This window comes from Phalaenopsis equestris, unplaced genomic scaffold (assembly GCF_001263595.1).
Source record: "Phalaenopsis equestris unplaced genomic scaffold, ASM126359v1 Scaffold000511, whole genome shotgun sequence".
Lineage (NCBI taxonomy): Eukaryota > Viridiplantae > Streptophyta > Magnoliopsida > Asparagales > Orchidaceae > Phalaenopsis > Phalaenopsis equestris.
Window position 1 is genome coordinate 2,244,711 of NW_018164951.1, and position 14,873 is coordinate 2,259,583.

Genomic DNA, 14,873 nt, shown 5'->3' on the forward strand with positions numbered 1-14,873 from the left:
CGCGCGCGCGTGCGTGCTTGTGCGCGGGCGCGCGCGCGTGCGTGCTTGTGTGTGAGTATTATATGGATTTGAGTGTGAAATCATCCCACGGGGATACGAAGTGAAGTAAGTTAAATTCAAGAACACTAGTTTGGGTGTGTGTGTGTGCGCGCGCGCGCGCGCGCGTACGTGTGCGCGGGCGTGCGCGCGTGCGTGCTTGTGCGCGGGCGCGCGCGCGTGCGTGCTTGTGTGTGAGTATTATATGGATTTGAGTGTGAAATCATCCCACGGAGATAAGAAGTGAAGTAAGTTAAATTCAAGAACACTAGTCTAATGATCCACCTAAAAATCACCTGATTTTAGTGTACATTTTATCTTTATTTTATACACATTTTTAATGATATTACATTTTAGTGGAAGGTATTTTGCATGTTTTTTGTTTAAGGTACATGAAATGGACATTTAGAGACAATGAGGCCAAATAGAGCAAAATTAAAGAGTTTTGTGGTGATATTGCGCCACTTCACGAGCTAACTGGGTCTATAGCGCCCCAGACTGGCACTATAGCGCCAGTTACCAACCTTCTAGAAAATGAATTGAATTTGGCCGAATTTTTTAGGGGTGTTTGAAGCAACTCTTGATTATTTTCAGAGATCTATTTAATAGGCCAAATTGTGGACGACAAAGGGGAGTTAGATAGTTCTTTTTGAGTTGTTTGGGAGGTCTTGGAAAGTTGTGAGTGTGTTTTGTGTGTTTTTGTGTTTGTGTGAGAGAGAGAGAGTTTTTGTTTTTGTGTTAGAGTTTGGAGATTGATTCAAGGAGACTCCATAATTTGCTTGGGGAGAAGACACAAGATAAGTATTTTGTATTTGTGTTTAAATTTTTTTGTAAGACTTGGTGTTTTCTTTCTGGATTTCAATGCAAATCAAGTGTTTTTATTTTAACTTCATGATTTCTGAGTAGTTCTTTTTCTTTTTCCTTGCATATGGGATTAGGCATGTAAATACATAAAATCTAAGTGGCATGTGTTTAAATATAAAAATTCAAGAAATACAACGTTGATGTCGGGCATGTAAATACATAAGTTTCAAATGACATGCAAATAAATGCATTAAGTTTTGAGAGATGTATACGTAAAATATTCAAGTTTAGATATCAAACTATTTGAGCGGCGGCGACATAAACTATCAAAGAATTGAGTAGGATGCATGTAAATATTGATGATTTAAGTGATATTTAAGTAAATTCATCGAAACAAAGTGGTCCACATGTAGGATAAATGTAAATACGAAAGTTTAAATGGTAAATAAGTAAGTTGGCAAAAATCTAATAGCATGCATGTACAGATTGGAATTTTAAGTGGTAGATATAAGGTGAGAAGAGTTGGAGTCTGTTGCCTTGCTCGATTGGATGAGGGGAGATCACGACAAGGAGAAGTGGCGTGTGGAGGCTTGGTTGGAGTTGAATGCTTATGGATTAGAGAAGAATGCATTCTATTATTATTCATTTATTTATTTTAAACCTTGTTTTCTTCTACCTTTCTTTTTGGTTTTATTATGTATATTATATATATTTTCTGGTGTGATGTGTCACGAGGAGATTTTATTTTGTTTGGGGGAGAATGTATTTGAATTACTTTTCGGATAGTTTTGGTTTTGCATGAAAATAGTTTGTCCTTGCAGGTCATGAGGATTGGGCTTTATGGGGGCTTGGGTTGACAAGTCTCATTCATGGGGATTTGAGTTAAGCATAGGTTTGAGTGGGTCACTTTGGTGGGAGGTGTAAGAAAGTCCTCCTTTTTCCCTTTAGGGCATGGTGGAATTTCCATGGCTCATATGACTCACCTATGGCTTGGAGAAGACTTCATGGCTTACATGTGGCTTAGCCTACTTTCATGAACAAGGATTTAGGAATTTTGGAGATTTTAGTGAGGTGTTTGTATAAATCTAAATGTGGGATGATTTAATCATGTATGACATGGTCTATGGTTTGATTTGATTAAATGGATGATAAAAATGAAATCTTCATGTAGACTTTGGGCTTTTCAAAGGCATTAAAGCCTTGGCTTTTGATATTTAATCATGATGGGCTCTTAAAATTTAATCATGAGATGAGAGGGTTAATTTTGGGCTTTGGTGAATTTTAGGACTTGTCATGATGAAACTTAGACTTGAAGGCTCATGGGTTCAATTTGGTGCAAATTGGATTTAGGGTTAATTTGGGGTGGTTTGACTTGTGTTTGAATTTGGATTTGGAAATTGATGGAATTGAGTTTGAATTTCGAATTGGATGTACTTGAAATGAATTTGGTGAAAATTGGAGCAATTTAGGAATTTTAATGGAATTAAGGTAATTGGACAATTTTAGGGGAGTTTGATAAGTTGGGTAAATGGAGGTTTTTGGATGTGTGTGAGAATTTGTGTTGAGTTTAAGTATGAGTGTGTAAGACCAAGCCACTCAGGATTGTTCTAAGGCATGAAAATCCTATGGGTACTTTTTTGAGCTTTCTTATTTTGGTTCCAACCTTCGAAATGCTAGAGGTCAAAACCACACATGTGAAACTTCAGAAAGAGTAAAGAAGTGGCTAGAATTTCTATAATGTGGGTGTCATCACTAGTCCTCTATAACAGTCAACAGGAAAGTCCTACGACTAGATCTTAGGCTTCTAAAGAGGAGAATTTAGACCACAACAAAAATGAAGTCAACAGAGACTTGTGTGGCAGAGCTGCAACTTTGGTTTCCTTATGTCATGGCTTTTTCTTCTCTGTATTTTGATCTTTGAGGTTTGTTTTCAATAGTGATGAAATGTTGGACGTATTAGAATTGTGGAGGTAAAACTGACTCATCCACTGGACTTGGCATGGTTGTCATGGCACTGTGGTGCTGACTTTGGGCGCTAGTTACTTGATGCCTAAGCTTTAATGTCTCGAGAGAAAAATTCACTTTGGACTTTGGTCTTAACGCTATCTCACATGATCTTTGCACTGTGACACCCCAAAAACTTCACCAAAATTTTTTATTCTTTTTTTAGAGACAAATTTGCATGTAAAATACACAATTATGAAGAAATTATAGAAAATTATTAAATAAAAGCACGCATTTTTTTTTATTTTTCCTAAGTTTTTCTCACTCAATAGAACTCAAATTCAAAGATTGCTTGTCCCCCAGTAGTAATCGATTTATCTAAATCGTATAACATAAAGCATCGAGTTGCAATTATATTAAAGGTTATTCACAAAAAAGTTCATATCAACCTTCAAATAATTCAAGAATCCATTTAGACAAGTAATATCATAATTTTCTTACATAAATTTAATATTATTTCAATTTAAGTTGCCTATGTGTTTAAAGTGCAAAACTGAATAAAATTCCAATTAAAGTGCAAAACTGAATAAAATTCCAATTTATATTTCAATTATAAATCTCTCCTACAACAAGTTGGTGGGAGAAATTCCATCAGGAGGCCAATTCTCCACTTTCCCAAGCGCTTCGTTTGAAGGAAATAAGGGACATTGTTGGCATCCTTGCAATACGTCTGTTCCAGTGGTGAATAATAAAGTGACAAGTTTGGGTGACACAACTTCAGAGAACAGAATTAATAAGATTGTGTTGGGATTATTATTTGGTGTGGGACTTGGAGGGTCGATGGCAGCTGTTATAGTGGTTGTTGTCATGTGTTGTGACAGAAACAGGGGGCGGAGAAACATAAGACAAACTCATGAATAACATGCATGAAATTCTATTTGACTTTGGTATTTTTAGGGGTAAACATGTATGTAAAATACACAATTATGCAAAAGCTACAGAAAATTACTAAATAAAAGCACATTTGACTTAATAAAACTCTTAAACTAACATTACTTGTCCCCAAGTAATCTATTCATTTAAATCTTATAACATAGACCATTGAGTAGCAATTACATTAAAGGTCATTCACAAAAATAAAGAATCTAAGAAATATAAAAATTAAAGTTCATATCAACCTTCAAATAATTCAAGAATTCATTTTGACTAATAATATCATAATTTTCTTACAAAATTTAATATATTCCAATTTAAGTTGCCTATTATTCTATCTTAAACTCTTCTTTATAGTTTCTAATTTTTGAATATCTATTTTGAGTATTGTAGTTTAAATGATCCTAATCTAATTTTAACTTATATCTATAAATTGGCTTAAAATTTTAACATCACTTAATTAATCAGATTAGATTTTAGTCCATCGTGTTTTTGAGTATTAGGTTTCTTAAATTTAGTAAATATATTAATTTAAATAAATCAATTAGTGTTCTTATACCTATTTGAAATTCAAGAAAATTCTAATTGTTTAATAATTCTTATAGTCAGTATACTCCAAGTTAGATTATTGTATACATGTGATGGAATGACTTGCGAAGAGATAAAGAGGAACATGCCTGAGGAATATGAGTATGAAAAGAAAGTGCAGGATATTGCTTTTCAGTCTTACCTAATGACTTCATTTGGATTTCAATTTTTAACTTATTATTTTGGAACTCAAAATTAGTTATTCACTAATTGTTTTCATAGAATATATAGCAAAAAGTTGCATCAGCATAGAAGCATATTTAGTCATTTAGATTATTGTATAAGGTTGCCAATGTGATGCAAGGGTAAATATCCCAATATATCCGCTTGTTCTTTTGTTTTTTGGGCATTTGCATACGCAGCTCATACTTCTTATGTACCTACCTATCTCTCACACCAAAGCTTTCATATCTACACACAAATCACTCAAATTTTTAATATCACCGTAAAAATAGCACTAATACCACTTTTTAGAAGTGAAATACACATTTTCATACCTAAGTCTAACACCAAAATATTATATATGTAAATATGAAAGTTTCGTTGTGGGATATATAAATACATTAGAATTGTTTGCTAGGCATGCAAATTTCTTCTTTTTTTTTTTTCTTATGACTACAGATCTCGTCAGAAAGACAAGCTATGCTATCGTTATGCTTGTGCTGAATCATATCTTGATATCATACAAAGGTTGATGGGTAAAAGAGCTTATTTTGTTGGAATTCAATTTTTCAACCTAACTTAAAATTGTTATACATTTTACTATTTTTTTCACACACTCAGGTTGGAACCCATAATTATTGAGCTTCAAAGACAACGTGCGCCTATGGTGGTTATCGCTCACCAGACCTGTATTATGAAATTATTATATTCATTTTTATTGAAATATTTCTTTTTTTTAGTGAATATTATTTTTTTATTTTCTATGCACAAGCTGTGTTGAGAGCTTTATATGCATATTTTGCAGACAAGCCTTTAAAAGAATCCCCCAAATTGAGGTAATGTCATGAAAGTACTACTTCCCGATGAATAGCTTAAAGACTGAGATGCATCTTTCCAATGTTGCTTTAGGTCCCACTCCATACCATAATAGAGATCCAGATGGGGGTGACTGGTGTCCAAGAGAAACGTTATAAGCTTATGGATTGAGATGGTAGACTCAATGGATCAAGAAACTCATTCATTATCTTTCTACTCTTAATATGTAAATGAAACATCTTAAATTATCTTTATTTCACAATTTTTTGTTCTTTATCTTTGTCCTCGTCATTTGTTTAACACAAGCATTGAACGACATAACTCTTTTTGTGAACAAATTCTTTTCTTATATGCACATTCAGTTTAGTTGCCTTGCATATAAGTTTGGTTAGTTGACTTAAATAGATCTCGTCAGCAGTCTAAAGTTTTGATCTTGTTATTCAAATAAGAATTAGGTACTTGTTAATAACTATTGGCCTGTTGAAATTATTGCTTCTCTTTTTAAAATGTTTATATTAAAGTTAAATCTTTAGATTTCAATCTGTCATTTTTTTTTAAATAGTTGACAAATTCTTTGTTTGAGGCTTGATACGTTGGAGGACATGAATGACATGTTGTAGAACATATTGCTACTGTCTGTAAGATTATTTTGATGTAATTTATATTACCTATATTTTAGAGCAAATATTTCTTAGCTTGTCTTCAAAATTTTGATGGAAAATATAACTGTTAGCAGATTAAACTCATGAGGGAGATGATTTTTCTTAGTTAGTCCCTCCAAAGAGGCATTGTTGTAACATGAGAATTGATGTTTTTTAAGGCACTCCTTCAACCATTGAAATTTTTTCTTGCTTATGTCAATCCATTCAAATTTAGCATTCTTATGCAACTGTCTAAACACCTTATGTTAGAGCTTGAATATTATTTATTTTTGGGGCATTTATATAAATATAAATATCAAATTTTAGTTTTTTGTTACAGAAAAATTTATGGTATATAGATGTAAAATTTCTTTAAAAAAATCATGAAGATAAAATAATTTCACAGATTTTTATAGGAAAAATATATGATATATCATTTCAGCCAATTTAAATGATAAATGACAATTTATATGGTTTATGACATGAAATCCGAGCTTTTCAATTTTCTGTTTTTCATCCAATAATTAAGAAAAAAATATGCTTTTATAGAAATAATATTTGTTAAACAATTTAAATATATTTGTCTAGGCCCGCGGCCCGACCCTTCACATTTAGTGGGCCCGATTGATTATAAAATTCTAAATATAAATCAGGTTCAAACTTGGCCTGAATCTGTTTTGACTAGCCAAGGCACGAATAAACCAAACCGACGCTAAGATTAGCTCCCCTAATTTCTAAGTCCAGTCGAAATTTATTATGAATCTTAAAGTCAGCGTGGGGGTGATGTATTGCTAGTTTTTGCATAGGCCCCAACGTTTCATTTTATATTCTACTTATTTTTTATTTGTGTTTTGATAAAGAATAAAAATATATTTATTATCATAAATACGAGTTGTTTTTTTTTTAATTACTCATTTATGGCTCCCTTCATGTAAAATATAGAAGTTTATGTAAATTAATAAAAACTAAATAATCCAAAATATTTTTGAAATAATAGGCGAAATTCTCTAATTTATTTATTTATTTTTTTATCTCATAATATTTATACACAATACATTATTTTAATATTAAAAAATTGATTGATTGAAAAGTAATAATAATAAATTAGAAGAAAAAGAAGGAAAAAAGCTAATTTAGGCTTGCCGGTCTTAACACGGAAAGGCAAACTATTGCCTACTTTTCTTTGGAAGATATTCATAGACGTTACTCAATTCTTACGTATTTACATATTTTAACACTTAAGAAATTTCTTCTTACATGTATGCCACATTATTTTTACATGAAAAAAAAAATATTTTATTTTTTAAAAGTTAGAATAATTATAATTTTGATATAATATGAAAGATTTGGGTGATATATATAAATACCAAAATATAGGTGTTTGGCATGTAAATATATAAGTGTTGGGTGGCATGTACGTAAATGCCAGCAACAAAGACTTCAAGCCAACTACCGCGTCCTACATCCGAGTCTTACAATTGACTTACGCTTATTGCCTTCTTCTACCTTTTCCGCCTTCTCCCAAATCAAACCGCTACGCACTCTTCTGTATGGAGCCACTTCAATACAGCAGTAGCTTCACCGTCTTCCTTCTCCTACTATTTCTGGCACTCTCTCTTTTTTTGGAGCCTTTCTCGATGGTTAACTGCAAAGCTCTTGAACAATGCCTCCAGAAAGAGAGCTCGGCGCTTCTCCAGCTGAAGCGAGGCTTCATCACTGGTGAGCTCGATACGTGGCAGCCCGGGACGGCCTGCAGCTCTCGGGTGGAAATCGGGGCGGGTCCCGGGCCTCGACCTAAGCAATCGATCCATCGCCGGTACGATCGATCCTATCCTCTTCAATCTCACATCTTTAGAAACCCTCAATCTTTCCAATAACGAGTTCCACAACGGATCTATTCCGGATTCCGGGTGGGAAAGGCTTACAAATCTTTCAATTCTCAATCTGTCTGGGGCACTATATATCGAGAAGGTCCCCGTTGGTATCTCTCGCTTGACGAAGTTAACTTCCCTTGACCTCTCCGGCAATGGGTATCCTTTAACTGCTAACCCAATAATTCTGCAAAATATGAGCAATTTAAGGGTACTTAATCTAGACTATGTAAATCTCTCGACATACGGAGTTGAATGGTGTGGTGCTCTTACCAATTACACCCCCGCCCTCGCTGTGCTGAGAATGATAGATTCTTCCCTCTCTGGGTATTTTCCGAACGAAATCTTTTTTCTGAGAAATTTGAAAGAACTTGATTTATCAAACAATCAAATGCTTTCTGGTTCTCTTTCTGATTTTCCAGAATACAGCAATTTAGAAACTTTGTACCTTTATGGCACCAATTTCTCTGGGAATTTACCTGATACAATAGGAAACCTCAAGTTTTTGACTGATTTGAATCTCGGAGAATGTCAATTTTCTGGTAAAATACCGACTTCGATGGGGAATCTATCACGACTAAAATGGTTGTATCTATCAGACAACAATTTTTCCGGTACTGTTCCATTTTTCCTTCCATTTTCAATGATTTCTGAGCCAAAACATAATGGCCTATCATTGTCAGGCGCTAACACTTGTCTGAATGGCAACCTATGCAACCTCAAAGAACTTGATCTTTCCGATAATTCTTTCTCTGGACCAATTTCTGCTTCTGTCTTTACACTGCCGGCTTTGGAAAAGCTGCAACTTCAGCAAAATCAATTCTCTGGGCAACTTGGAGAGTTCTCAAATGCATCCTCTATGTTGACTTATGTTGATCTTAGTAACAATAAATTGCAGGGGCAAAGCAGGGGCAAATTCCAAATTCCAAGGTCAATTTTTAAGCTATCAGGGCTTCAAAGACTTCACCTGGATTCGAATAATTTCAGCGGAGTTGTGGGGTCAGAGTTCATAAAGGGTCTCAAAGATCTGGGTTGGTTATCCCTCTCAAACAACAAACTTACCGAAATTCCTCTATTCATAAAATATCAAAATAATAGTTTTCGTTTGGAGCTCTCAAAAAACAAACTGACTGGAGCAATCCCAACATTCTTCTGCAACTTGACCAACCTGGAGTTACTTGATTTATCTGATAACAAGTTAATTGGTTCTATCCCGCCATGTTTATTAGAAAGTAGTCTCGAGTCTCTCGCTTATTTGAACTATTCAAGCAATAACTTGACCGGGGAAATCCCAACATTCATCTGCAACTTGAATCAACTTCAGACACTTGATCTATCGAATAATAAGATAAATGGTTCTATTCCACCTTGTTTATTAAAAAGAAGTAGTCTCAAGGCTCTCAGTTATTTGGACCTCTCAAAAAATAAACTGATTGGAGAAATCCCAACATTCATCTGCAACTTAACCAACCTGGAGATGCTTGATTTATCTGATAATAAGTTAACTGGTTCGATTCCATCATGCTTATTCGAAGAAGAATCCAGTCTCCTCATGCTAAATCTGAGAGGAAATCAGCTTTATGGAGCTATCCCTCATGGAGTTACTCCAAATTGTAAGCTGCAACTTATAAATCTTAGAGACAACCAACTGGAGGGACTGCTTCCGAGGTTTCTGTCTAATTGTCGATCACTTGAACTTCTAGACCTAGGTAACAATAATTTAAAGGATGTATTTCCTTATTGGTTGGGAAATATTTCCACTCTAAGGGTTCTTATTCTAAGATCTAATAAGTTCTACGGGTTAGTTGGGCCCCTTGATGGAAACAAGAAAACAAATTATACGTTCTCTGCATTGAATGTCCTTGACATCTCATCCAACAAATTTAGTGGCAATTTAAGTGTAATTTGCTTCAGCAATTTTAAGTCAATGATGATAAATCCAACAGATGTAATGCAGTCTTCTGTATCTAATTTGTCGGATGCTTACTATTCTCTTGTTGTGCTTACCATCATGGACAAAGGCCAAATAATGATGATACAAAGATTCTGGACGATTATAAAGTCAATAGATATTTCCAACAATTATTTTGAAGGAGAGATCCCTATATCCATTGGCGAACTTGTCTCTCTCCAAGTGCTCAACTTATCACAGAATCACTTGATAGGAAAAATTCTTCCACAACTAGAACATTTGTTACAACTCGAGTCATTGGATCTCTCAATGAACAACCTTTCTGGTAAAATCCCACAAGAGTTGGTTTCTTTACATTTTTTGTCATTTTTAAATCTCTCCTACAACAAGTTAGTGGGAGAAATTCCATCAGGAGGCCAATTCTCCACTTTCTCAAGCGCTTCATTTGAAGGAAACAAGGGGCTTTGTTGGCATCCTTGCAATACGTCAGTTCCGGCGGTGAATAATAAAGTGCCAAGTTTGGGTGACACAGCTTCAGAGAACAAAAGTTATAAGATTGTGTTGGGATTATTATTTGGTGTGGGACTTGGAGGGTCGATGGCAGCTGTTATAGTGGTTGATGTCATGTGTTGTGACAGAAGCAGGAGGTGGAGAAACATAAGACGTACTCATGAATAACATGCATGAAACTCTATATATATATTGCCAACTTGAGGACCTAATACTTATTTGGCTAACGAGTGTTGGCTCTGCGTATTTTAACTCATAGTTAGCCTGTGAGCATTTGTATAAATATCATCTAATGCTTGTTATCTTTGTATTATGTAATCTGTTCTTTGCAGTAGTTTGTAAAAAGCTTGTTATTGTCTTTGAGAGTTTTTCTTCTCTCATAGTTTTTTTCTCTATTTGTTTGTTTATTCTTTTTTTAGCGATAGTTTTTTTTATTTTTTTAATTGATATCTGATTAATAAATTTCTTAATTTTCCATAAATTTGTATAAAAACATAAAAAAAATTAGCTCAAAAGTTGCATTTATTAAAAATATTTCACTTAAAAAAATTGATAAAAAATTAAATATTTTAGTTGTATTATAGATTTATGTTAACTATTAAGTAAATAGATAAATAGTTTAGTATAAAATAAATTAATTTAAAAGATATTTTTTGATAAATATATAATTTTTTTCTAAATCATCCTTTTGTATATTTAATGTATGTTTGATGTTAGTAGCTATAATTTTGGTGTTGACAAGTCATCTCTTGTATTATTATTTACCTTCACATTCAATATTCGTATTAGGCCACGATATGACCAAAAGCGGTCCCATAAGACCAAAAGTTAAACCTTGAATTAATTGTGCCAAATTTATAGCATATATGATTACCTTTTAATAAGCTAATACTTTTGAAGGTTTGAAAAGTTTCTCTTACTATTAATAAGATTTCAATGCAAGATCCCCTTCATATGGATTCATAATTTATAAAAGAATTACAAAAATTAAATTAAATGATATAAGTTGTCAATCGAAAATATTAATTGTTTAAGACCTCTATAAATAACAATAAAAACTCATTTTCAAAACCCTAAGTCATATATATTTATGTTCGTAGGCAACTAAAAAAAGGAACATGCACATTTCCCTATTGATAGTGAAGTTCATAAAAATATGTCTATTTTTCTAAGGGTCCGTTTGGGGCAGCTTATAAGTGCGGGCGGTGCCGTACCGTTTGGTTTGTGCGTTTCGCCAGCTTATCTGAAACTGCGTTTGAGTTTTTACACTAAAAGCGGGCCGCGGGTCGACCCCTGTGGCCGGCCCACGGGCCGCGTTTCAGGATAAACAGCTTATCCTGAAATGCACAAGCTGCCCCAAACATACCCTTAATCTACGTTGTAAATTCTCTTTGGAAAATAAGGATCATGTTGACATCTCAATTTCACACAACATTATAAGCAATATGATCGCTACTACTAATTGCTAAATAAAAATGAAATTTTATAAGTGACACTTCAAAAGTTTTAAATTCTTAAACTTAATTCTACATTGATTTGTTGAACTTAGAATTCCATAGGAAGATAAACATTTAGCCTAACATGAGAGTAAAGTAAAACCCACAGACCTCTTCATTGTAATAAAAAAAATGAGATAACAAATATTCAAAGGAAGAGATAAGATAGAAAGGTTAAATTCGTTGAATTGACAAATTCTGCAAGATCTCCTTTGAATAGTAGCCTTGCTTTACCAAAATAATGTGAACTGTCACTTGAACTCTGTTACAATGACTTCACACAGTAAGAACTCATGCTAGGGACTCACTATATGAAAATACTCACAAAAGAAAATTTCTAGCTCTCCCAAACACTGTCCATAACACTCTTTATCTAGAAAACCATTTGAAAACTACTCCCCCTCCAAGCATTTGAATTTTTCCTTCAATAAATATGTTGTCGAGGTTGTCAAAATATGATTCAATAATTATGGCATTGCAACACTAGCTCTAGGCTCTGACACTCAAATCTTGCCCTATGAGAATTTGGTGGACGGGTTGCAACTCTGGGTTCCGTATGTCATGGCTTTGTCTTCTCTATCTTTTGATCTTTGAGGTTTGTCATCGATAGTAGTGCAATACTGGATGTAGTAGGTTTCATGAATTCATTTAGACTAATAATATCATCCTTCAGTGCCAAAGTATTACAAATATAAATATCAAAATTCAGGTTTTTGTAACAGAAAAAATTATGGCATAGATGTAAAATTTCTTCAAAAAAATCAAGTAGATAAAATAATTTCAACCAATTTAAATGATAAATGACAATTTATATGGTTTATGACATTAAATGTGAGCTTTTCAATTTTCTGTTTTTAATCCAATAAGTAAGAAAAATATGTTTTTATAGAAATGATATTAGTTAAATAATTTAAATATATTTGTCTAGGCTTGCGGCCCAACCCCGACCCTACGCATTTAGTGGGCCTGGTTGACTATATGATTCTAAATATAAATCACACTCAAGCTTGGTCTGAATCTGTTTTGACTAGCCGAGACACTAATAAACCAAACCCATGCTAAGATTAGCTCGCCTAATTTCTAAGTCTAGTCGAAATATATTATGAATCTTAAAATCAGCATGGTGGTATGACATGTGATGTATTGCAAGTTTTTGCATGGTCCCCAACATTTCATTTTATATTCTATTTATTTTTTGTTTATGCTTTGATAAAGAATAAAAATATATTTATTATGATAAATATGAATTTTTTTTTATTACTCCTTCATGGTTCCCATCCTGTAAAATATATAAGTTTATATAAATTAATAAAAACTAAAGAACCCATAATATTTTAGAGATAATAGGCGAAATTCTCAAATATTTTTTACTCATTTTTTATCTCTTAATATTTATACATACTAAATTATTTTAATATTAAAACATTTTGATTGAAAAGTAATAATAATAAATAAGAAGAAGAAGATGAAGAAAAACTAATTTAGGCCTCTTTGCCTTATACGAAAAAATCTGATTCTATTTTTATGTATTTACATATTTTAACACTTCAAATATCTTCAGGGACTTGATTTATCGAATGACAAGCTAAATGGTTCTATTCCACCGTGTTTATTAGAAAGAAGTAGTTTCGAGCTTCTCTCTTCTTTGAACTATGCAAATAATAACCTGACTGAGGAAATCCCAACATTCATCTGCAACTTGACCAACCTACAGACACTTGATTTATCGAATAATAAGCTAAATGGTTATATTCCACCGTGTTTATTAGAAAGTAGTCTCGAGATTCTCATACATTTGGACCTCTCAAAAAATAAACTGACTGGAGAAATCCCAACATTCATCTGCAACTTAACCAACCTGATATTGCTTGATTTATTTGATAACATGTTAACTGGTTCGATTCCATCATGTTTATTAGAAGAAGGATGTGGTCTTCACATTCTAAATCTGAGAGGAAATATGTTTCATGGAGCTATCCCTCATGCAGGTACTCAAAATTGTAAGCTGCAAACTATGAATCTTAGAGACAACCAATTGGAGGGACTGCTTCCGAGATTTCTGTCTAATTGTTGGTCACTTGAACTTCTAGATCTAGGTAATAATAACTTCAAAGATGTATTTCCTTATTGGTTGGGAAATTTTTCCACGCTAAGGGTTCATATTCTAAGATCTAATAAGTTTCACGGGTTAGTTGGGCTTCTTAAGAGAAACCAGAGAACAAATTGTACATTTTCTGCATTGAATGTCCTTGACATTTCTTCCAACAACTTTAGTGGCAATTTATGTGCAAAGTGCTTTATCAATTTTAAGTCAATGATGATAAATACAACACAGGTAATAGAGTCTTCAGCACTTAATTTATCGGATTATTACTACTCTCTTTTTGTGGTTACCATCATGGACAAGGGACAACTAATGTCGATACATAATTTCTGGACAATTATAAAGTCAATAGCTATTTCCAACAATTATTTTGAAGGAGAGATCCCTATATCCATTGGCCAACTTGTCTCTTTCCAAGTGCTCAACTTATCACAGAATCACTTGCAAGGAAAAATTCTTCCGCAGCAAGGAAATTTGTTACAGCTCAAGTCACTAGATCTCTCAATGAACAGTCTTTATGGTAAAATTTCACAAGAATTGGTTTCTTTACATTTTTCATAATCTCTCAATGAACTGTCACTAGATCTCTCAGTTTTAAACCTCTCCTACAACAAGCTGGTGGGAGAAATTCCATCTGAAGGCCAATTTTCCACTTTCCCAAGCACTTCATTTGAAGGAAATAAGGGGCTTTGTCGGCATCCCTGCATTGCATCAGTTCCAATGGTGAATAATAAGGCGCCATCAACTCCAAGTTTGGGTGGCACAACTTCAGAGAACAAAAGTTATAAGATTGTGTTGGGGTTATTATTTTTTTTGGAATTTGGTGGGTCAATGGTTGTTGTTATAGTGATTGATGTCATGTTCTGTGGTAGAAGCAGGAGGCGGAGACGCATAAGACCTAGTAATGGATAATATGCATGAAACTCTATCTATTAAGGGAAACACACACACTATATATATATATATATATATATATTTAGATATATATATATATGTATATATGTATATATATAGATATATATATATATATGTATATATGTATATACATATATATAT

At 33.4% G+C, this 14,873-nt stretch overlaps 2 protein-coding genes across 2 annotated transcripts; both read left to right on the plus strand.

Annotated features, from left to right (window-relative positions):
- Positions 1-7,336: 7,336 nt before the first annotated feature.
- On the plus strand, positions 7,337-8,696 carry LOC110028416 (receptor like protein 30-like; the record flags this gene model as incomplete). The annotated part of the gene is given in 3 exon segments (XM_020730249.1): positions 7,337-7,740; positions 7,844-8,409; positions 8,479-8,696. Coding segments are annotated over 3 exon segments (1,188 nt in total), but the record flags the coding sequence as incomplete, so codon positions are not given.
- Positions 8,697-8,717: 21 nt separating this feature from the next.
- LOC110028417 (receptor-like protein 12) lies at positions 8,718-14,729 on the plus strand (the record flags this gene model as incomplete). The annotated part of the gene is made up of 3 exons (XM_020730250.1): positions 8,718-10,371; positions 13,330-13,488; positions 14,401-14,729. Coding segments are annotated over 3 exons (2,142 nt in total), but the record flags the coding sequence as incomplete, so codon positions are not given.
- Between the last annotated feature and the right edge of the window lie 144 nt (positions 14,730-14,873).